The sequence below is a fragment of the Aythya marila genome, assembly GCF_965140915.1.
Source record: "Aythya marila genome assembly, chromosome: 1".
In the NCBI taxonomy this organism is placed as follows: domain Eukaryota; kingdom Metazoa; phylum Chordata; class Aves; order Anseriformes; family Anatidae; genus Aythya; species Aythya marila.
The window spans coordinates 206,550,387-206,572,380 of record NC_139042.1 but is presented as its reverse complement, the minus strand read 5'-3'; the positions used below and the strand labels follow the sequence as shown (position 1 = coordinate 206,572,380).

At 66.2% G+C, this 21,994-nt stretch overlaps 1 protein-coding gene across 1 annotated transcript in view; it reads left to right on the top strand.

Annotated features, from left to right (window-relative positions):
- The first annotated feature begins 2,344 nt into the window (after positions 1-2,344).
- The window catches only part of SND1 (staphylococcal nuclease and tudor domain containing 1), a 108,304-nt gene continuing 88,654 nt past the window's right edge, over positions 2,345-21,994 (top strand). The window contains exons 1-10 of the mRNA XM_082784756.1: positions 2,345-2,507; positions 4,828-4,977; positions 5,984-6,104; positions 8,649-8,727; positions 11,289-11,449; positions 11,735-11,826; positions 12,940-13,098; positions 13,478-13,584; positions 13,804-13,894; positions 19,694-19,807. Of these exons, the coding sequence (XP_082640882.1) occupies positions 2,433-2,507; positions 4,828-4,977; positions 5,984-6,104; positions 8,649-8,727; positions 11,289-11,449; positions 11,735-11,826; positions 12,940-13,098; positions 13,478-13,584; positions 13,804-13,894; positions 19,694-19,807 (1,149 nt within the window). The 5' untranslated portion in view covers positions 2,345-2,432. The remainder of the gene's footprint in view (positions 2,508-4,827; positions 4,978-5,983; positions 6,105-8,648; positions 8,728-11,288; positions 11,450-11,734; positions 11,827-12,939; positions 13,099-13,477; positions 13,585-13,803; positions 13,895-19,693; positions 19,808-21,994) is intronic.

The window sequence follows — 21,994 nt, the reverse complement described above, 5'->3', positions numbered from 1 at the left end:
GGAGCTGTGGGAAGGGGTTTGGGGCTGTGGGAAGGGGCTCGGGGCTGTGGGATGGAGCTTGGGACTGGGATGTGGCTCAGGGCTGTGGGATGGAGCTTGGGGCTGTGGGACGGGGCTCTGGGAAGGCAGCACGGGGAGGCTGGGCGCAGGCACACCATAAATCCCAGTACGGGAGCGGCCGTGCCGGGCTGGCTGGCAGGGGGATGATTTCCTGCCCTTCACACACCATCGCTCATCCTGGCGCTCGTGAATCACGGCACGAAATATTAAAAAGGAAAAAGGGGGAGAAAACAAACACACCCATCCATCACCGCCAAACGGGACGGGAGCGAGGAAATTAAACCCCGCCGAGGGCAGGGACGGGCGGGCACCCTGCGGCGGGGCACCAGCCTGCCCCAGGGACCCGAAATTTCGGGCAGGGCACAGCACCGGGCACCGGGACCACCGGCACCCACCGGGATGGGGATGAGCCCCCCCGTTGGGAGCAGCCAGGCTGCCAAATGCCACCCGGGGCGGCTGGAGGACACCGGCAGGGTCTGGTCTGTCCCGAGGGCGCAGGGTGCGTGGTGCCCCGCGGGGACCTTGCCGTGCTGTGCCCGCTCTTGGGGTTTGGGGAGCGGCTGGGGTGTGGGGCGGGTTGGGATGGGTCGGTGCTGGGGGCTGCACGGGGCTGTGAGTGATTGGGGGCTGTGTGGTTGGGGTCTGTGATTGGGGTCTGTGTGTGATTGGGGTCTGTGTGTGGTTGGGGTCTGTGTGTGATTGGGGTCTGTGATTGGGGTCTGTGTGTGGTTGGGGTCTGTGTGTGACTGGGGTCTGTGATTGGGGTCTGTGATTGGGGTCTGTGATTGGGGTCAGTGTGTGATTGGGGTCTGTGTGATTGGGGTCTGTGTGTGATTGGGGTCTGTGCGTGATTGGGGTCTGTGCGTGATTGGGGTCTGTGTGTGCCCTGGGATTGCTGCGTGCCCCGGGGTCTGTGTGGAATCTGGGGTCTGTGCGTGCCCTCGGGTCTGTGATTTGGGGTCTGTGTGCGCCCCGGGATCTGTGCATGCCCTGGGACCTGCATGTGCCCTGGGGGCTGTGTGTGATCTGGGATCTGTGCATGCCCTGGGATCGCTGCATGCCCTGGGGTCTGTGCATGATCTGGGATCTCTGCGTGCCCTGGGATCACTGCATGCCCTGGGGTCTGTGCATGCCCCTGGGGTCCGTGCACACCCTGGGATCTCTGTGTACCCGGGATCTGTGTGTGAGCCGGGGTTTGTGCATGACCTGGGGTCTCTGCATTATTTGGGATCTCTGCATGTCCTAGGACCCGTGCGTGTCCTGGGATCTGTGCGTGCCCTGGGGTCTCTGCATGCCCTGGGGTCTCTGTGTGCCCAGGACCCGTGCGTGCCCTGGGAGCGATGCACACAGCGCACCTCCAGGTGCCCCGGGGGCTCGGTGTGCCCACCACGAGCACGGGGACGCCGATTTCCAGCCACCCCCGAACGGCACCGGCTGGGGCTGGGGGCAGCGCCCGGAGCACCGCAGCCCCCCCGGGGCTCAGGACCGGGCAGGGGGGGGGACGAGGCCACCGGGCAGGGCCCCCCCTGCACGGCCCCGGTGCCCCCCGCCGGTGGGGAGGGGGCTACAGCGGGGGTGCGGGGGTCCCGTTCCCCGACCCCCCCCCAAAACCGGGAGGCGGCGGATGGGGGCGGGGGGTTGGGGGGGTCCCGGGGGGGGTCCGAGGGGTCCCGGGGGGGCTCGTGGGGGCTCCGGGGGGTCCCGGGGGGGCTCGGGGGGGGTCCGAGGGGTCCGGGGGGGCTGGCACCGGTGGCACCCCCCGCACCGGGACCCCCGGGGGTGGGGGTGCGGAGCGGGGGGGCACCACGGGGACGCCCCCGCCGGTCCCGAGCCCCCCCGGGGGTCCCGAACCCCTCCCCCCGCCCCCCCCGTCTCGCCCCCGTCCCGGTCCCGTCCCGCCGGCGCGCAGCCGGGGCGCGACGGTGACGTCACGGCGAGGGGGCGTGCCCCGCAGAAGCCCCGCCCCCGGCGCGGCGGAGGCCACGTGGGAGCGCGGGGCCCCCCTTTGCCGACGTGTCCCTGGCGCCGCGTGCCCCGGAAGTCCCGCCCTCCTCCGCGGGGCTCGGGAGGGGCGGGGCCGGAGGGGCGGGGCCTCTCGGTGACGTCACCCGCGCGGCAACCTCTCGGCCCGGCGCGCCGGCTGCGCTCTCCCGCCATTGGCCGGCGCGCGGCGGGGCGGGGCGGGGCTTGCGGCGGGGCGCGCCTCCCATTGGCCGGCGCGCGGCGGCGGCGCGGGGCGGGCGCGGGGCGGGCGCGGGGCGGGCGCGGCGGCGCGAAAGAGGCCCCGCCCCTTTGGCCCCGCCCCGCGGCTCCCTTCCGCGCTCCCTCCGCCGCGCTCCCGCCGCCGCCGCCGCCGCCGCCGCGCCCCCGCCATGGCCTCCGGGGCGGCCCCCGGGCAGGGCGGCCCCGCGCCCCCCCTCGCCGTGCAGCGCGGCATCGTCAAGATGGTAAGGGCCGGGAACCGGCACCGGGACCGGCACCGGGCCCCCCCGGTGCCCCCCCGGTGCTTCCCGGGCCCCCCCGGTTCATCCCCCTCCGGTGCTCTCCGGTTGTGAACCGGGACTAGGGAGGGGTTGGGGCTTGCTCCCGGTTCCCCCCCCCTTACCGGGACCTGCTCCCGGAGGTACCGGCACCGGGGGGGCCGCTCCGTGCTGCCCCATCCCCCGCCGTGACCCCCGGTTTTGGGGTTAAGGGGTGGGCTGTGGGGTCGCGGCGCTCGCCCCCCGGTTGTACCGGACGGGGCTCGGGGACGCTGCCCAGTCCCGGAGCCGGGCCCCGGTTGCCCCCCCACTCCGGTGCGGCGTGGCCCGGAACCGAAACCCGCCGAGGGGGGGGTTGGAAATCGGCCCGGGGACGGTGCTGGGACAGCCCCGGAGCCCCCCCCGTCCACCGAGGCTGGGCAGGGGTCGCACCGGGCCGGGGGGCTCCGTGCAGAGCCCGGGGGAAACCGGGGAACGTGGGCTGGGGGCAGGGGCCGGGGGCTGCCCCGGGGGTCCGGCTGCTCGGGGGGTGCTGCCAGGTCCCGGTGGCACCGCCCGGTTCCTGGGGGGCACCGTTGCCCCCCCCAAAAAGCGCCCGGTTCCTCCTGGCTTCCTGCCACCCATGGGACGTGCGCACGTGGGGGCAGCGGGGCTGGGACGGGCGCCACACGTGGGCACCGGGACGTGGGGTGGCCCCGTCCCCGTTGCCACCGCTGCTCCCCGTCCCGTGGTGCCCGTCCCTTTCTCACCATTTCCCCGTTTCTGCAGAATTTCCGAGCCCCTCCTGCCCCGTGAAGGTGCCAGGGGTGCACCGGGTGGCCAAAAACCCGTCCCCTCCCCAAACCCCAGGGTGACGGTAACGGGACCGAACGGTTACAGCGCCCGGCTCCTTCCCCGCGCCCTATAAATTAAAGCCCAGGGTTAATTACCCCGACGAAACCTCCGAGCCCTGGAGCGGCCGGACGAAGACTGCAGGCGGGCAGGGAGCCAGCGCCTGCTGAAACCCAACCCCGGGGCTGCCCGCGGGCTGAAACCGGGAGCACGGGGATCCCTGGCACGTGCCCGGGTTGGCACGGAGCGGGGCCACCACCGATGAACGGGCAGCTCGTGGCCACGTGCGGACAAATCTGTTGGAAAACCTTGTTTTTTTAATTTATTTTTGCTGGGCAGGATGGTGCTGGTGACCGTCACGGGGCCAGGTGCGGCTTGGGTCCAGGTTTTGGAGAGGGTCCTGGGACCTCTTCCAAAAATCACGGCTTGGGGCCGAGGGTGGCCACCTGGGAGGGTTGTGCCTGCATGGGGCTGGGCAGTGAGGGGGGTCAGAGGGTGGCTGAACGGCCCCGGGGGTGGTGGTCGGCAGCACGGGGTCCAGCAGCTTGTGGTGTGCACGAGGGGTTGGTGCTGGGGGTCCCGGTGGGGGTCCCCGAGCCGTTGCCGTGTGAGAGGTGAACGTCCTGGGCTGCGCCGGGCAAAGCAGCACCTGGAGAACTGGGCCCCGTGTGTGCCCCCAGTATGAGAGGGGACTGGGCAGGCTGGGGGGAGCCCAGCACAGGGTCCCCGGGGTGCTGCAGGACCTGGAGCCCCCCCCTGCTGCAAGGGGAGGCTGCGGGAGCTGGGGCTGCTCGGTCTGGGGAGGGGGCAGCTCTGGGGGGGCTCCCCCATGGTGCTTGGACCCCAGGGAGCTGCATGAGGACAGGGCTGGGACCTGACACCGGGAACAGGGGCTGGGGGGTCTCCAAACCCGGCTGGGGGGCTTCTGCTGGGGCCAGGGTGCGACCAAGAGAAGTGGGTTGCCACCTCCAGCAGCTGGGCAGGTCTGGTGCCACGGAGGGTGCCCTAGCACATCCTATGGGTGCCTCTGCTGTGCCCAGCACCCTGGAGGAGGCAGAGCCGTGCCCTGCTGCCCCTGCGCCCTCCCAAATTCTCCCGAGTGGCAGCGGGAGGCAGTGGGGCTGCTGGAGCCTGGAGGGACGGATGGGACAGGATGGGAGCACAGCGAGCGCGCGTGGTGCTCCTGGCTCCGAGCTCTGGGCAGAAACAGCCCCCCAGGGGGACATGACCAGGGTTGGGACTAAAAATCCCATCTCCTGCGTCCTTCCCATTACCTGCCACACTGAAACTGGCCCAGGAGTGGTGGTGCTGGGTGTTGAGGGGGGGCTGGGATGTTCAGCGTGCCCAGGACGCGTTCTTGTAGCTGCCGTGCGCGATGGCGTGGGCTCGGCTGGGTGCGTGGCTGGGGGTCCGGGCATCTCGTGGGGGTCCCCGCTCACCCTGTGCCTCCCCGCAGGTGCTCTCGGGTTGTGCCATCATCGTCCGTGGGCAGCCCCGTGGCGGGCCCCCTCCCGAGAGGCAGATCAACCTCAGCAACATCCGTGCCGGCAGCCTCGCGCGCCGTGCCGCCGCCGGGCAGCCGGACGCCAAGGACACCCCGGACGAGGTGGGTGCCCCCCGGGGACGTGGGGACCTGGGGACGTGGTGCTGGGGTCTCTCGCTCATGGTCGGGGAGGAGGTGGAGCAGGGGGAGCTGCTGGGGGTGAATTCACGCCCTGGAGACCCATGGGTTTTGCTCAGATCTCTCCTCCCGGCGCACTGGTGCAAAGAGCTTCGCGTTACGCCCTGTGGAAATCTTCCTCGCTGATCTTCAGCCTCAGGGCTTCCAAGAGAAGGGGTCTGCACGAGGGCCCTGCACCCTCTGCGTCTCTGGAGCAGGCACCTCATTAGCTGTGGGTGGAGGAGCATTAATCAGAGCGGGGATCGGGATCAGGCTTCAGCCTCGCGTGGGGCTCGGTGAGCTCCGGCTGGGGCTGAGCTGGGACTCAGGGGACCTGGTCGCAGGCAGTGCTGGCACTGGCAGCTCCTCTGAAGGCGTGGGGACAGGACGTGGGGGTGATGCTGCATTTTGGGGTGCAGCAGGGGCTGCCCGTGCCGCTGGCTTGGCGCAGAGCATGGAAGAAGCAGGGCTGGGTAGCAGAGAGCTGAGCCTGGGGCCACCCATCCTCCCAGCCCCGGGGGTGGCGCAGAGCGCTCAGCTAATTGCTCTCCCTGGGGAGTTTGTCTTCTAAACACTGCTTCAGCCGTTAAATGTCACTCTTTTAAAAAATTACGCCTGTCAGTTTTGCTAATTGTTTATTAGCACGTCATGTTCTCTCCTCCGGACCACTTTCTCCACCCACCCGCTGCTGCGGTGGAGTGGGGCTGAGCTCGCCCTGGTGCTGCCGTGAGTCGCGCTCGTGCCTCCGGTGCAGGAAGGATGAAGGGATGGGGATGGAGAGACAGGGATGGAGGGACAGGGACAGAGGGTTGGGGACACAGGGACGTGCTGGGCACAGCCACGGATGAGCCGTGCCAGCTCTGCACCCTCTCCATGGGCTCGGCACCGTGTGCCAGCCCCGGGCGCCCCACGGGGGAGCTGATGCCCGCTGCTCTCCTTCCTTTCCTTCCAGCCCTGGGGGTTCCCAGCCCGGGAGTTCCTGCGGAAGAAGCTGATCGGGAAGGAGGTGTGCTTCACCGTGGAGTACAAGACCCCGCAGGGCCGCGAGTACGGCATGGTGTACCTGGGCAAAGGTGAGCGCCGGGGGGGCGCGGGGGCGCGCAGGGCTCGCGGCTGGGGTGCTGTCCGAGGAGGGTGGGTGGGATGAGGTGGTCGGTGGCAGTTTTTTTGTCACCCAATTTTCAGCAGGGGGTGATGCCCAGTGGCCGCCCCAGCTGCCCGTGGAGCTGTGGGGGGTTCCTCCCTCTCTGGTGGTGCCGCTGCGGGCACGCCTGGGTCGTGGCGCTGGGTGAATCCCCAGGGATTTCCATCTGCTGAGCATTTTGTCATTATAAATCTCTTGTTATTATAAATCTCACGCTCGCCTCTGGCTGACAGCAGTCACCTGGAAGGAGCCCACCTACCTGCCCGCTTCCCTGCATCCCCGAGCAGGCAGCAGAGTGCCTGGAGCCCAGCCACCAACCCCGAGCCATGCGCAGTACCTGCAGGCAGAGCTTTCCCCGGCTCAGGCTATAAGCAATTTGGGTCAAATAACCTTTTTTTTGGGTGTTTGACCCACTGCTAGCATGGGTGGGCTTTACCTCTGGTTTGATTCCCCTGGGGCTGGGTTGGGCAAGCTGCACGTCCTGGTGGGCAGCGCTGGGACCTGAGCACTGAGGGGTGGAGAAGGAAAACACAAAGTGGGGAGCAGGGGTGGGAAGAGCTCGCGGTGCAGGATTGGTGCTGCTGAGCCATCCCAGAGGGAACACCGTGCCCTGGGTCCCTCAGTGGGGCAGTGGGACCCGTAATAGGGCCAGCCACCTCCAGATGCTTGCAGGGATCTTGTCGTTGGATTGTTGCCTCCGAGCCTCTGGTTTGAGCACTTGTTGCAGTGCCGAGTCCCAGCCCGAGCTTGTGGAGGAGTTTTTGGGCCCCATTCGGCTCTGGGCTCTGATCAGCTCTGGTGAGAGGGGCAGGGAGAAGGCGGCTTGGGGACAGGGGAGTGCTGGCATCCTGCTGCCCTGTACGCTGCTGGGTTGGCTCCTGGTTGAACCCTGAGCTCCCAGGAAGTGGGGACGAGTTGCTCCATGTGGGGTGGCTCCCAGGGCGCAGCTCATCCCTTGATGTGTGCCATGGGGCTGCCGGGTGGGTGCTCAGGTGCCCCAGGACAGGGCAGGAGGCTCTCCGAGGTGCTTGGGGTGCAGGCAGGCTCCAGCCCTGGCTCCTCGCAGCGTGGGGAGACACCAGCACCGGGGCGGTGCGAAGGAGGCGCATTTGGGGAGGGCGTCCCCGGTGCCCAAACGCTGCCAGGTGAGCCCAAAGCACAGGTACCTGGGTCCATATTGAGTTGTTCCTGAGCCTGCTGAGGGCTGCCTGAAGCTGGAGGGCACCAGGAGCCCCTGGGGATGTGCGTGCAGGGTGAGCATCCTTTGGAGAGCTGCTGCTTCCCATCGGGGAGGTGTGCGCAGCCAGCCCCTCCGCGTGGGACACCCAGCTCAGCACCAAAGGCTGGATGTGGTCGTGCTCCCTGCAACAAATAACTCCTGGTTGTTGTTGGGTGACACCGCGATCAGTCGAAGCGCTCTTGTTTCAGTCACCTGCAGCCTCGTTGTCTGCCACTTGAAGGATTTTTTTTTTTTAATGCTGAGCCTCCCGTGTAGGTGTCGTCCTCATTGTTAAATCCCAGCCTGTCACGCCGCTGCGGTGAGAAATGAAGCATAAAATGCTTCCTGATGGAGTTTGTCAAGGTTTAAATGCAATTAATATGGAAGTGCTGCAGCAGATGCCTCGGCAGCGGTGCTGGGGGGGGGTCGCTGTGCCCCGGGACGGGGGGCGTCGAGGTGGGACACTGCTGGGGGTCCCGGAGCGCCGCTCCCTGGGGTCATTTGTGGGCACACGGAGCTTTCCCCAAAGGCTGAGGGAAGGTGGAAGTGCTGGGTGAAGTGCAGGGGGGGTAATCCCCGATGTGAGGGGGTTGGGGCTGCTGTCTGTGTAGGCTTGGGGTGGGGGGGAGCAAAGCTGCAGCCCCCTGTGCTCAGGAAAGGTGTGCAGGGGAGCTGGGGGGGTCATAGGATTGAACATCCTGCATTGGAAAGGACCCCCGAGGATCATCGGGTCCAGCTCCTGGCCAGGTCTCCTCCTGGGGGTCTCCAAACCCGCCTGGATGCGGGGCTGGGCACCAGTTAGGGGCCCCCTGCCCTGGGGAAGTGCTGTCCCAGGGGAGCTCTGCGCCGTGCGTGGGTTTTGGGGCACGGAGGAGCTGCTGCAGGGCACTTGGTGCAAGGCAGCCACGGGTTGTGCTGCGGGGTGGCGTGGTTATTAGGGTGTGCGGGTGGGCTGGGGTCTGCCCTCAAGGCTCTGAGGGCTCCGTGAGCTCACACGGAGGCACCGGGGGCTCCCTCCCCGCGTGGTGCTGGGGGTGGTCTCACAGCCCACCCAAATACCGTGGGGTTGGGTGCCTCCAGACCCCGGTGGCAGCCTGTGCTGCCTGTCACAGAGCCTGGACCATGCTCAGAGCCTGCCTCATGGCCAGGCCCCCCTTTTCCCTCCCCGCTCAGCAAAATCACCCCGGTGCCGGGCTCCGCGCGGTGCCGTGCGCCCGCCGCGTGCCACCACTGACCCCTCTCCTCTTCCCACAGACACGAGTGGAGAGAACATCGCCGAGTCCCTGGTGGCAGAAGGACTGGCCTCCCGCCGGGAAGGGATCCGAGCCAACAAGTACGTACGTGGCCGTGCCTCCAGCCCCGGGAAGCGGCTCCGCGCCGCGGGGCTCCGCCGTTGGTTCCCGGCAGCAGTGCGCCCGTGCTGGGTGCACGGGGCTGAGCCTCGGAGCTGTGGCTTTATCCCGGCCCTGCTGGGAATTGGTGGTCCCAGGGGGGTCCCAGCTTGGTGCTGGGAGACGCCTGGCCGTGCCCACCGTGCCGGCAGCCCCGCGGGGGCCGTTATAGGGCCGTGAGCGGTTGCTGCGCCGGCGCTATAAATACCGGCGGGACGCTATTTCCATCCTGTGCCTGCTGGGCTGGAAGCTCGCCCGTGTCGCTTCCTAAAACTGTTCCTGGCACACTTGGGTGCTTTCCATGCAGTGTTTTCAGTCGCACAGCCTGTAAACAGGTACACGGAGTAAACAGCGTGCGCTGCCAAGGGCAGGGACGGGGTGCTTTGTGCCCGGGCTCCCCGCTGCAGGAGCCCCGAGCGCTGTCGGGTCCTGCTCCCTGTCTGTCCGGGGACACAGTCCCTGTCCCTGTGCCCAGCCACCCCCTAACACCTTCATGACCCCTGCCTGGGCTTGTAGGGTCTGCGTGACCCCCAGGAATTAAGGCTCAGCTGTAGCATGGTCGGGGTGAGCCATGGGCACCCTGCGTCCCCCCGTGCTGGGTGCACCAAGGGCTCTGCTGTGACCCGCGTGGTGAGCCTGGCCCCGGGACGTGGCACGGGGCTGTGCAGGACATCAGGGACGTGCCCCATGCTGGTGGGAGAGCGAGTGCAGCCAAGCAGCCCCCTCGCAGGGGTCTTGCAAGGCACAGCCACGTTCATGGGATGCACGAGGATCGCTGGAGCCAGCTCCTGCTCCGCTGCTGCGGGCTCCCACCTCTGGCACCCGTGGTGAAGGAGATGGTGATGAAGGTGAGCATGGGGCTGGCACCCCGCTGGTGTTCCTGCTTTGGGTCACCTGCAGCCTGTGGCTGTGCTGCTGTGACAGCCGGAGGAAGCTGTCACCGTGCAGGGACACCACAGGGACATCAGGGTTGGGGCTCCCCTGCGTGCCTGGCACCGGGGCGCAGACCAGGCAGGACCTCAGCTCCTCCACCACAGATGCAGGCACCGACCTTCAGCGTGGCCCCTGCCCTGTGCCCAGGAGGTGCCCCGTGCTGCTGTGCCTTGTTTGTGGCTTTGGGTCTGTGCATGGCACCCGGGGGGACCCTGGGAAGCAAACAGCACCACAAGTTGGGGGCAGCCCAGCTCTTTGGACCCCAGGCTGCTCCTTGCATCCCCCAGGGACAAGACCCTTCAGTGCCATGGCCCCGCAGCTACCCTAGCCCAAACCCCCTGAGGCAGGAGGTGCTCGCTGCCCACCCCAGGGCAGGCAGTGGCACGGGGACACCCCCGAGGAGCTGGGGCAGCGATGGCATGGAAGGAGATCACGATGCAGGCTGGGTGCTGTCGTGCTGTGCTCAGGGTTGTGCTGCTTGTGCCAAGGGACCTTGGCCGTGGGGACCTTCTGGTGGCCTTGGGCTCGCTGGGCTTTGTCCCCTCTGCTCCAGCAGCCGCCTGCTGCGAGGCTGGGGGGCGCAGGGTGTGCGGCCACCCTGGTCTGTGTGGATCTGCTGGTGTGCCACCGTCCCCACAGGACCCAGCTTCCTGCGATTAAACCCTGCCTGGGGCTTGTTGCTGCTCTCCTAATTCAAAGGATGTGTTAATTAATGGGTGCACGAGGAGTCTCTGTCCTCAGCTTACCAGGTGCAGGCAGAGGAGGCTGCTGGAGGTGCTGGCTGAGCCCCGGGGGTGCCGGGGAGCTGCTGTGCCCCTGTGGGATGCAGGTATTTAAAGCCAGGCTCATTTACCTGGGGGCTCCTGGTCCGTGGGGCTGCTCAGCTTCTGCACAGAGCTCGGGATTCCTCAGGTTGCAGCTTTGCCCTCAGCTGAGCCGAAGAATGATGAACCCAAAATATCCTGGGGTGTGTTTAACCAAGCGTGACGGCGCTTGGCAGCGCTCTCCTTCATCGGGGACTCGGTCCCCTCGGCGTGGAGAGATGCCTGCTGCTGCCTCCTGGCTTTGGAAGCCTCCTGCTGCTCGCCCCGGGCTGTCTGTGCCCCCGGTGAGCCCCTGGCACAGCCTCAGCTCCACGGCCCTCGCTCCCAAACCTGGTGCTGGTGGCCGGGGCTGCTGCTGCCCTGCCGCAGGGTCAGGACCTGCAGGGTCAGGACCTGTGCCCTGACCTCCCCGTGGTCACCTTCCCATCACAGTGCACAAAACCAGCCTCGTGCAGCTCACGCCTTTGCTGTCCTGTTAAAGCTGGGCTGTATTTGGCCACCTGGGTGCTGGAGAGGCTTCGATTTACGGAGTGCTGCTGGCAGCAGCATAAACCAGCGCTCACCCGGGCTGTGCCCTCCCTAGACCTGAGTGCTCAGAGTGCTAAAGCATCCAGAAAAGCACCTGAGAGATGGATGTTCCCAGGGATAAAATAAGCAAGACCTGCCAGCATCCTGCCTGCTTGTCCCCGTGCCCGCTGAGCGCCGTGGCGCTGCCCTGACCTGGTTTCTGTCCCCCCTCCTTGCAGCCCTGAGCAGAGCAGGCTGGCAGAGCTGGAGGAGCAGGCTAAGAGTGCCAAGAAGGGGATGTGGAGCGAGGGCACGGGCTCCCACACCATCCGGGACCTCAAGTACACCATCGAGAACCCCCGGCACTTCGTGGACTCCATGCACCAGAAGCCGGTCAACGGTGAGCTGGTGGCCGTGGGGACACGGGGACGTGGTGGTGGCTGGGGCTGCGTCTCCCTGCCTGCTCTGGGGTTTTGTGGCTGGCCTGTAAGTGGCTTTTGGGACCAGCCTGTCCCCAAAGCTGCACACATGGCGCTGCACGGTGCTGCAATGCTCTTCTTGGCTTTTTTAAGAGCACGGCCATGCAGCAGCGCATGGCCATGGGGAGGGAGGGGGGCAGCCCTGGCTCTGCAGCTCCTGCTGAGCCCCTCCGTGGCCAGCACCAACCTCTGCTCTCATCCTGCAGCCATCATAGAGCACGTCCGGGATGGCAGCGTGGTGAGAGCCCTCCTGCTCCCGGACTACTACCTGGTCACCGTCATGCTCTCGGGGATCAAGGTGAGGTTTGGCCGCTGTCCCCTGCCTGCTCATCGTGCTCGCTGTCACCTCCGTGCTCTTGGCACTGGATCTGGCCTCCGAGGGGCCTCACCCACACCCTCTGCTCCCACAGCCATCGGGTGTCCCTTGGCACCGTGCTTGGCACAGCCCCTGGGGTGCGCGCACCGTTGTGGGGCCGTCACTGCGGGATGGGGACACTTGGGGTCAGCAGGGACCAGCTCCAGGGGGATGCCCTGGGAGGGTCCCAGGCAGCTGGGGGAGGAAAGGCTCCGTCCCACCAGGAGGGCTCAGCCCCTGTGTGACTGCGTGGTGGGGGGCTTTGGGGGCAGCTGGGGACATCCCTGTGCCCCCCGGTGCTGGGGGCTGCTGCTCCGTGCGCTCTGGGCGCACCCTTTGCTGCAGCACCAGTGATTTTTTTTATTTTATTTTTTTTATTTTTTTCCCCTTTCTGTTTGAACCTTGCCATTTTCCTTGCCATCCTCAGCAGGACTGCGCTGGGAGTTTGTTTCCGTGCCCTGGTTTGCTCCTGGCAATGTTTGCTGGGGCGGGTAAAGGGCTGCGTCAGCACGGAGCGGCCGCGGAGCTTCGCTGTGCACACATCCCCGGTCACATCTCCTCGAGGCACTTGGGGTTTTCCTCCTCCACTTCTGGGATGCTGAGCCCAGCCTTGTGCTGAGTCTTGTGCTCGTGGCTCCTCTCCACTTTTCCTGGGGAGCCAGCATGGGGAGAGGCCCCGTGGGGTGCCCATGGAGCTGCTGTGTCCTCCCCACGGCGCCACTGCTGCTGGGACCCGTCCGTCCCTGGCAGCTCTGCCAGCTCCTGCCCCGTCAGCCCTCTGTGAGCACCCATTTTAAGCCCAATTTCCTGAGCAGTCAGGGAGGATGGGCTGGAGCAGACATCAGACCCCTTTAGAGCCTCCTGACTCCGGGGCATGGGGTTTTTGGGGCCGGCCAAGCTCCGTGCGCGGTCTCGCGGCACAGCTCCGTGCCACGGTGCCCCGCAGTGCCGTGATCCCATCTCTGTGGGTGATATTCTCCCCCTTGCCGAGTTTTTTGGGGTCCAGCTCGTGCTGTGGGAGCCCGCCCGTGCCCTGACCGTGTCCCTGTGCCGCAGTGCCCCACGTTCAAGCGGGAGGCGGACGCCCCGGAGGTCCCCGAGCCGTTTGCGGCCGAGGCGAAGTTTTTCACGGAGTCGCGGCTGCTGCAGAGGGACGTGCAGATCGTGCTGGAGAGCTGCCACAACCAGAACATCCTGGGCACCATCCTGCACCCGGCAAGTGGGGGCGGTGAGGGGCAGGAGGGGGGGCACTGGGGGCTTCCAGGCTGCTCTTCATCCCCTGCTGGAGCTCGCTGCGAGGTCCTGCCGCCTCCATGGGGCTCGGAGCAGCCCCACAGGGCTGGGAGCTGTGCTCTCTGCCAGGGGATGTAGGAGGGCACGGGACCGTTTGAGCAGAGCCCTGTGGTCTTTTGGGGTCCTCTGGGTGTGCCGTGGCACCCTCGGGGTGCCGTGGCCAGGCCTTGCACCGTTTGTGGGCACTGGGGACCCGTGACGGCGAAGGGGCTGCGCAGGACTCGGCGCCGGGGCAGGGCAGGATAAACCCCGATGCCGTGGGGCCCCGTGTGTGAGCGTGCACCCCCCTCCCCGTCTGCAGAACGGCAACATCACCGAGCTGCTGCTGAAGGAGGGCTTCGCCCGCTGCGTGGACTGGTCCATCGCCGTCTACACCCGCGGGGCCGACAAGCTGCGCGCCGCCGAAAGGTGAGCCCGGGGCTGCCAGCGGGTGCACGGGGTGCTGGCCCCATCCCCATCCACGTCCATCGGGTGTCCCTGGTGTCACTGAGCCGTGGCACGGGCAGGCTGTGGCTTGGAGCAGCCCTCGGCCACTTGCTGATGCCCTCTGGAATAGAATAAAGGTGGCAGCTTTGTGCCCGGGGACCCCTGCCCGGGTGTCACCGGGTGTCTCCCCCACCCCGCCAGGTTCGCCAAGGAGCGCAAGCTGAGGATCTGGAGGGACTACGTGGCCCCCACGGCCAACCTGGACCAGAAGGACAAGCAGTTTGTGGCCAAGGTGAGTGCCTGGCGGAGCAGGGCAGGGACGGGTGCTGGGCACCTGCGTGTGGTCGGAAAAAAAACAAAGCTGGGCTCTGCCCCGGCTACACCTGTGGCTTCGATTCCCCTCCGTGGACCACCTGGGTGCCCCCTGGGCTTGGGCTGCCCTCCGTGGGTTGGAGCCAGGGCTTGATGGCATCCGTGCAGCCCATGGTCCCTGCACCGTGCTTGGGGTGGGGAGAGGTGGAACAGGGCAGAGGGGAGGGGGCTGCGGGCTGGGGACAGGCTGCTGGGCACCCTTGGGTGCTGCAGGGGACAGGGCTCAGCAGAGCTTCCCCTTCCCATCACGGTGGCTCCGTGTCCCTTCCCTTTATCTCTGGAGTGGGCACACCATCCTGAAGCTGTGCTCACCCCTTCCCTGGTGAGGTTTGGTCGCTGTCGGCAGCGCAGCGGGGCCGTCCGGGCGCCGTGCCTGCCCCGGGCGCGCGTCCCACCGGAGGAGCATCGCGTCGGGGGTGCTGCAGCAGGGAGCCCCGAGCTGAGCGGGTGCTGAGCCGGGTGCTGAGCCCCGCTAGGTGGTGCTGCCGGCTCGCCCAGCCGCCGGGCTGCAGCTGGGCTGGGAGCCCTGGGAAATGCGCAGTTGGGTTTTTTGGGAAGCGCGCTGAGCCCCCGCGCCGGGCGGTGCTGGGCCACGGCCCCCCCTCGCAGCCACCTCCTGAGCACCAGCTCCGTGTTCCTCCCTGGAGAGCAGGGTGTCCCCATGTCCTGCCCAGCTGCTGCTTCCCCTTGTTTTGGGGGAGAATTAGGAGGAATTAGGGGATGATGCAGGGTGCGGGGCTGTGCCTGGCCACGGTGCTGGGCGCCGCTGGCTCAGGGAGCGGTGGCGGTGCCGGGCAGGGTGGGGTGAGGAGCTCCTGCCCCTGGTTGTGTCTCGAGGGTGTAATCCAGCAGCTTCATCATCTTGTCTCATCCACCAAAGGCACGGTGCTGTCGCTGGTCCCCGTGTGACAGCTCCTGTCCTGCAGGGCGAGGGCAGGGAGGCGCTAGCTCACGCAAGCCAAGCGAAGGCTTGGCTGTGCTCTTCCCTTCTGAGCAGTGCATCAAAGTGTCCTGAGCACCAACCCCGGGGGGGGGGGGCTCCTCGGGGGTGCAGCCGGAGCCTGGCCTGCGAGACCCCTCCCCAAACACGGAGGTGAGCCCCTGGCAGGGAGGAGAAGCCCCACAGGGTGGGGGGACCCTGCCCCAGGTGGCACGGTGACGGTGAGCGCCCCGTGCAGGGCAGGGGAGCGCCGTGTGTCGGCGCTGGCGGCTCCGCAGCGCTCATCCTGCGCTGGCAGAGGCTGCAGACGCAAGCCCGCGCCAGGACCAGACGCGGGGGGCATTAGTCATGCTTTGCTCAGCAGCTTGCGGAGGCAAGGGGGGGCGGATGGATGCTCCTGGCATTTCCAAGACGCCCGTCATTTTTGTCGAGCGGCTCGCGTGCGAGCTGGGGCGCTGCCGGGGAGCTGCAGCGGGCAGGGCTCTGGTCCCGAGCCCCCTGGGCACTGCTGTGGGGCGAAGATGATGCTGGAGGTGTGGGGGTGCCCCCATCGCTGGGGGTGGGGTAGAGGGGGCAGCGCATCCCTCCCCTGGGGGTCCGAGCCCTCTCCCTGGGCTTGGATGGGCAAGCACAGGGGGTGTCCAGTCGCTGGGAGCAGAGCACCCAGGATTGCCCCAGGTCCTGGGCACAGCCTCTTGTGCCCCCCACTCACCCCCCCAGCTTTATACAGCCCCAGGGGGAGGGATGAATTCCTCCCCAGGAGCACGGCTCTGGTGCAGTCGGGCTGCGCTCGCTCCGCAGGAGGAGCCCCAGACACCGCGTCGTGCCCCCTGCCTCCCGGGGAGGCAGCAGAAAGTCTCTGCCTGTGCTTAAAAACTGCTGCTTCTGCAGGAACGTGCAAATCAGCATTTAGGGAGCAGTCAGCCAGAGCCCCCCCTGGGCGATGTCGTTTTTGCAGTGTCAATTTTTGGTCCTTTTCCCTCCCCGAGAATTGCAAGTGACAGGGAAAATCAGGACAAATGCCCGCGCGCTCGGGAGCGCAGGAGCTTAAACGCGGCTTGGGCGCGTGCCCGGTGCCGCACGCAAGGGGCCATAAACACCCATCAATCCTCCTAGCGCCCGGGGGGCTGCGTGGAAGGGGCCATAAACACCCCTCAATCCTCATATTCCCCGGGGGGGGCTCTGTGGGGTGCAGCCTCGCACCGCAGAGGGGGTGGATGAGTCGCTTTGGCTTGGCCGAGGCGGGGTGGCAGAAGGGACGTGCCCAATCCTGGGGGCGGTGGGCACAAGGGGAAGGTCCCAACCTGCCCCCGTGGTGCTGAGCGGTGGGCACAACGTGGCTGTGGCTGATTTTGGGGTCCTGCTGCTGTGCAGAGCGAGGGGGGTGCTCTGAGCAGGGGGCTTGGTTTGGGCAGGGCTGAAATCTCGGCCCCAGCTGCGGACTCGCCGCTGATAAACGGCGGGGCGAGTGGCAAGACGAAAAGAGGTGGGATAAAAATCTGAAGAGACAGGAGGCTCTCTTCAGAATTTCCTACGTCAGCTTGTCTTAGAGCACCCAAGAATTTGGGACAGCGTTGCTTGGAGCTGAACGCATCACGCTCGCAGCGAGGCCGTGCCAAAAGCTGTTTGCAGCTCGGTTTTCGCTCTTTCTCTGCGGCTCCCGGGGCTGCGAGGGCTCGGGGAGGACTCTGCCCCCTCCCCAACCCCTGGGGCAGGATCAGCTCCCCCCGAGCGAGGAGGGGCTGGGGATGCTGAGGAAGAGGAGAGGGATGACAGCAGCGCTCGCCTGGGGCCCTGGGTGCCCGGGGAGCTGTCACTGCGCTGCTGGAGCCGCGTGTCCCCCCGTGCACCCGGGTGGGGGCTGCGCGTGGTGACCCCGGGCATCCCTCGGGGGGGCCCCAGGCAGGCTGGCTGCGTGCGTCCTGCCCTGCCTTGCGCTGTGGATCGGCTCCAGCCTTTCTGCAAAATGGAGAAAAACGGAGAAGGCGTTCGTGGATGAGCTCCCAGCCTTGTGGTTTTTATTTTTATTTTTTTTTCCTTCCCTTTCTGAAACGCTTAGCCCCTTTATCGTGGCCAAATCATCTCAAATCTCGGCGGAATCTGCCAAAGCAAGTCTGGGGAGCTGCTTTCCTGCTGGAGTTGACTGCAGAAGCAAGCCAAAACCTCTCCAAGAGCGCTTCCCCATTTGGGGAACCGGGGTAGGGGGACGGTGCTGTGCACGCAGGGCTCTGGCTCCCCAAAAAATCAGTCCCCATCTCACGAGGTCACTGCCAGGGCACGGAGCAGCGCCCAGGGACCACCCTGGGGACAGTCCCTACCCCGTGGCCTGTCCCCGAGCCCCCTCCCAGGAGTGCTGCCATAACGAGCTGCCCTCGTTAGCGCGGGGAGGGGAGCCCTGGGGACCTGCCAGGCTGCTGCTGCGTGGCCCCGCGGCAGCTGGGAGAGCTCTGAATGGGGTCTCTGTTCCCCAGCACGCAGCCAGGGCAAAATGGTGCAAGGAGGAGGCAGCAGCGCTTCGGAGGCCAGGAGGAGGCCAGCCTCTGCCCGTCCCGGGGGTCCCCAAGGGGTGCCCTGTGCAGCCACCCCTTCCCGGCCCCTCCTCGCCCCCCCAGCAGCCGGGTCGGTGCCGGTTCCTGCCCAGGGTGTTGCAAGGCTCTGGCTTGGAAAATTGGAAACCTTGTTGGGAGCAGCGCTTGCAGCCAGGGAAACTTCTCATGTGAGAAATTGTCACTGCCTGCTGCCTTCACCTTCGGGCACAGGTGGAGGGGTGAGAGGAGGAGGATGCTTGGAGAGGTGCCCCTGGCCCCCCTGGGGGGGGCTGCAAATTGGGGGAAGGCTGGGTTGGGGAGGGGGGGGGGAGCGGCACCGCGGCACGCAGGCTCCTCGAGCAGCAGCTGCAGAGATTTAAAAAAAAAAAAAAAAAATCCCTTTCAATCCGTTTATCAAAGTGCCTTTCTGAGGCAGGTGAAGCCACAATAAATATTGGATAAAGGAAGCTGTCCGCAGCAAGCTGAGAAATTGTGAGCAAGAAAAATGGCCCCGTGCCTGAGCTGTGCTGAGCCTTGGGGTTTTTGCTGCCAGTCTCCCCGGCCCGGCGGGGGCTGCAGGAGCGGGGGCTTTGCCCTGTAGGGTGAGGGGGGGGAGAGGCCTGCCCTTGCTCTGCGTGCTGGTGCCCACGGGGAGGGGATGCCACGGGGTAGAGGGGCTTGGGGAGCACCCCTGTGGGGTCACCCAGCTCCTCCTGCCCTTACAGGGAGCCCCCGCTCCTGCAGCCCCCACCGGGGGGCTCTTCCCCAGCCCCGTGTAACCCATGCAGGGAGGCTGGGACCCCTGCCCGACCCCTGAATGCCCCGAAGCACGAGCTGTGATCGCTCCCTTCAGCCTGCAGACGGCCGTGGGCTCTGCTCTGCCTGCAAAACCTCTGGATCTGCCTCCCCGGAGAGGCGGAGGCTGGGGGCAGGGATGTCCCCCCGAGGGCTTTGCTGTGCCGAGGAGCCCTGGAAATCCTTAGTGTCTGTTTTAATTCTAATTCCTGTAATCCTGTTATCCCTTTGACTAAGCGCATGGGGAGGGACTGATGTGCCTGCTGGGGCAAAAAGCGCTGCAGGCGGGGAAGGGCCGGTCCCTGCTGAGCTCCCTGCCGGCTCTGGCCGTGGGTTTGGGGTGTCTGGGACGGGCACACGGGGCACGGGTGAGCCTCACGGGTACCAGCAGGAGGTCAGGGAGAGTTTGTGTGGGTCCTGCTGGGCTGATGGTGGCGGTGGGAGAGCCCCGGTGTCTCATCCTGCTCTTGGAGACGCTCCTGGTCCAGGCTGGGGAGCGGTGGTTCACGAAAACCAAAATGATCACAACAGCGAGCTGGGAGCCTCCTGCCCCCCTCCGTCTACTTGCACGGTCCTGCCTGTCTCTGCCACCAGTTGCTCTAATTAATTTGCTCCCTGAGTGCATGCAGAGCCACCAGCTGAGCCGTGAGGTCTGTGCCTGCGCTCGCTGTTCTCTGGTCCCAGGTCTGATGCGCGCACCCGAGCTTTCTGTGGGGTTTGCTCCCTGTGGGACCTGATCCCCCCCGTGCAGGACGCACCCCACGTTGTCCCCTGCTCTCGGGGCTCACGGTGGCACCGTGCCATCGGATGGATGCTGTGTGTTGGGGGCTGCTGTTCCTCCCCTGTGCCGTGCCACTGCGGGCACCACGGAGGTGAACGATGCCCGGCACGGCTCTGGAAAATTGGAAACCTTGTTGGGAGCAACGTTTGCAGCAAGAGAAACTTGTCATGTGAAAAATATATCTAATCCACGAGGCTGTGAGGAGTCTGCAGGGCTCCTCCATTCCCTCGTCGCTCCTTCCCCTGCTCCTCAGCTAACCCAGTCATGCCCTGGCTGCTCCAGCTGCTGGCACCACGTGTGCAGGGGGCCCCTTTGCCCATACGTAAAGCAAACATCTCATCACTTGAGAGAGAAGTGGGCATCACCTCGATAATTGTCTGTGATAGATCAGTGTGCCTGTGTGCTGTGGCATCACTGGGGAATACCGTGGGGCTCTGAGTGGTGCTGGGCTTGGAGAGCAGGATGGTGGACGCACTGGTGAGCTGCTCTTGTCTTGGTGAGCCTTGGCTACCCAGGCAAGGCTCAGAGCTGCTCCTTCCACGCTGGATGGCAGCCCCTGGAGCTGGGGTGGGTTGGGAACGTGCCCCGTGCTGGTGCTGTTTGGGGTCGTGGTGCTGTTTGGGGTCGTGGTGCCCGCAGGGACGCCGCTCACCGCTGCGCTCTCTCCCTCCCCAGGTGATGCAGGTGCTGAACGCCGATGCCATCGTGGTGAAGCTGAACTCTGGGGACCACAAAACCATTCATCTGTCCAGCATCCGACCCCCCCGGCTGGAGGGCGACAGCACTCAGGTGACCATGGGGAGGTGGCGTTGGGGTGGGAGGGGGCGTCTGTGGCAGTGTCACCGGTGTCTGTGACCGTCCCCGGGTGGATTCCTGTCCCTGTGAGCTCCTGCTCAGCGCTGTCCTCTCTCTTGAGGGTTGCAGGAGATGGGAATTGGGCTTTCCCATCACAGTGACCGTCCCTGTCCTGCTTCCCTGCTGCTTGCCCATTGCCAGGGGGCAAAGCAGGAGCCTGTGGGCTGCTGGAGGTGTTATGTGATGCACAAATCCCTCTTTGGTTTTCCTTGTCCTCCCTGCCCTTCAGCGAGTGCTCAGCTGCTGTCTGCAGCCCCACAGTGTTGGAGGGAGCTCTGCACGGGGCCGTGTTAGTGCTTGTGTGGGGAAAATGAGAGCTGCTGGCATCCCGTGACAAGTGGCAGGGCTGGGGTCCCCGTGCAGCCTGGCCCCAAAGTGTCAGGAGAAAAGCAGAAATCCAGAAATGCTGCGTTGTTTGTGCGTGCCTCGGTCTGCTCTGCGCTGGGTTTTCGCGTCCTGCGAGTGAACGACAGGACCGTGAGTGTATAAGTGCCCCAAATAACCCCTGCCATTTGTACGCTGCGGCTGCACGCTGAGCCTCTGCGTAACCGCGCTCCCGGTGCCGTGCATCACGCCCGTGTGCCGGGACAGGAGCCAGGGCGTTGGTTCCATCTCCGCTGTCTCCCTCCAGAAAGGTCGGCAGAGGGGACGGGGGCACCCGCTGGCGGGGCTGGCACCCGTCGTGCAGGGACAGGAGCCAGGTGCTGCCTGGTGGCGCTGGCTCTGAACAGCTCCAAGAGCCCCGTGGGGCAGGGATTTACCTGCTGGCTGCTTTTTTTTTTTTTTTTTTACCCCCATCCTCCAGCGGTGGATGCGCTCACGAGCTGCTGAGCTGCCCACCAGGTGCCTGCCTTGCCTGCAGCGGAACTGTCCCCGTCATCCCGCGCCTCCCGAGATGGCGAGGGCTGCTCCAAGCCCGCGAGCGAGAGGAGGGGTTTCCAGCTGGGAGCAGAAAGCCAGCCTTCGTGCAGGATTGCGTGAAAGCTTGCCTTTTCCAGGGCTGTTTCTCCCCACGCAGCACCGGCTCGCACACAACGTGGCATTTTGCGTGGCCGCAGCGGCGCCGGGAGCCCCCGAGCGCGTGGAGCCGCGCACGGCTGCGGGGACCGAGCTCGGGTTGCTGTGGGAACCATAATTTGGAAATTCCTGCCTACCTCGGCTGCTGCCTTGTTTTGTACACACTGAATTATGAATAACTTCCCAGATTAGCCCGTTCCTCCTGCTGTTCCTTTGGCGTCAGAGCTGGGTGGACCGGAGATGCGGCGCGCTGCGCGGCGGGGAGGGCGCGGGGCCGGGCACCGGTGCCAGCGGGGGGGCTGCCCCGGAGCGGCCGTGCTGCGGGGGGAGCACGGATCATTTGCAGTGGTCACGGTCTCCAAGGAGACTGCAGAAAGGCTCCTCGCTGCCCGCTCTGCTCGTAGAAGCGTTGCTCCTTTGGGAGTGGTGTCCCCACAGCACGGGCAGTCACGTTCTCCGTGCCTGCCAGGCTCATCACCGGCCCCACCGTGTTGGACAGGCATACCCTGGGGATGCCCAGAATGTGGTCTCTGGGGGACTCCTGACCCTTTCTGCCCAGTATTTGGCCTCTTTCTGCCTGCTGCATCTCTGCAGCAGCAGCCTGAGCAGTGGTTGGGGCTGGGCCACCAGCCCGCTGCCGGTGCCACGCCGCCCCGAATCCACTCGCCCGCTGCTGGCTTCTGCTTTGAGACGCTCGTCTGGTGGAAGCGGTGGGGTGTTTGGAAGCAGCTGCATCATTAAATAGCATCCTGAGATTGCAGGTGCTGGCATCCTGCAGCCAAACCCCCGCACCGTGTGTGATTGTGTGGTGCTGTGAGCGCGGCAGTGCCGGCGTAACCCCAGGGTGCGCAGTGCCCGCTGCCTGCGTGGTGTCCCCGCACGTCCCCATCCTGTGCTGGTGGCTCCAGAGCGCGTCCCCACGGGGGCTGAGCCGTGGCACTGCAGCTCCTGGGCCCATTCCTCTGAAGGTTTTTGGCAGAGGTGCCCGGAGAGCATCCTCGCAGCGCATCTTTGCCTGCCCCCCTTCCTTGGGCAGCCCCCCCCAGGAGAGCATTGGGTCCCTCATGTCACCGTGCCCCCACGCTGTGCTGGGCTGCCCGAGGC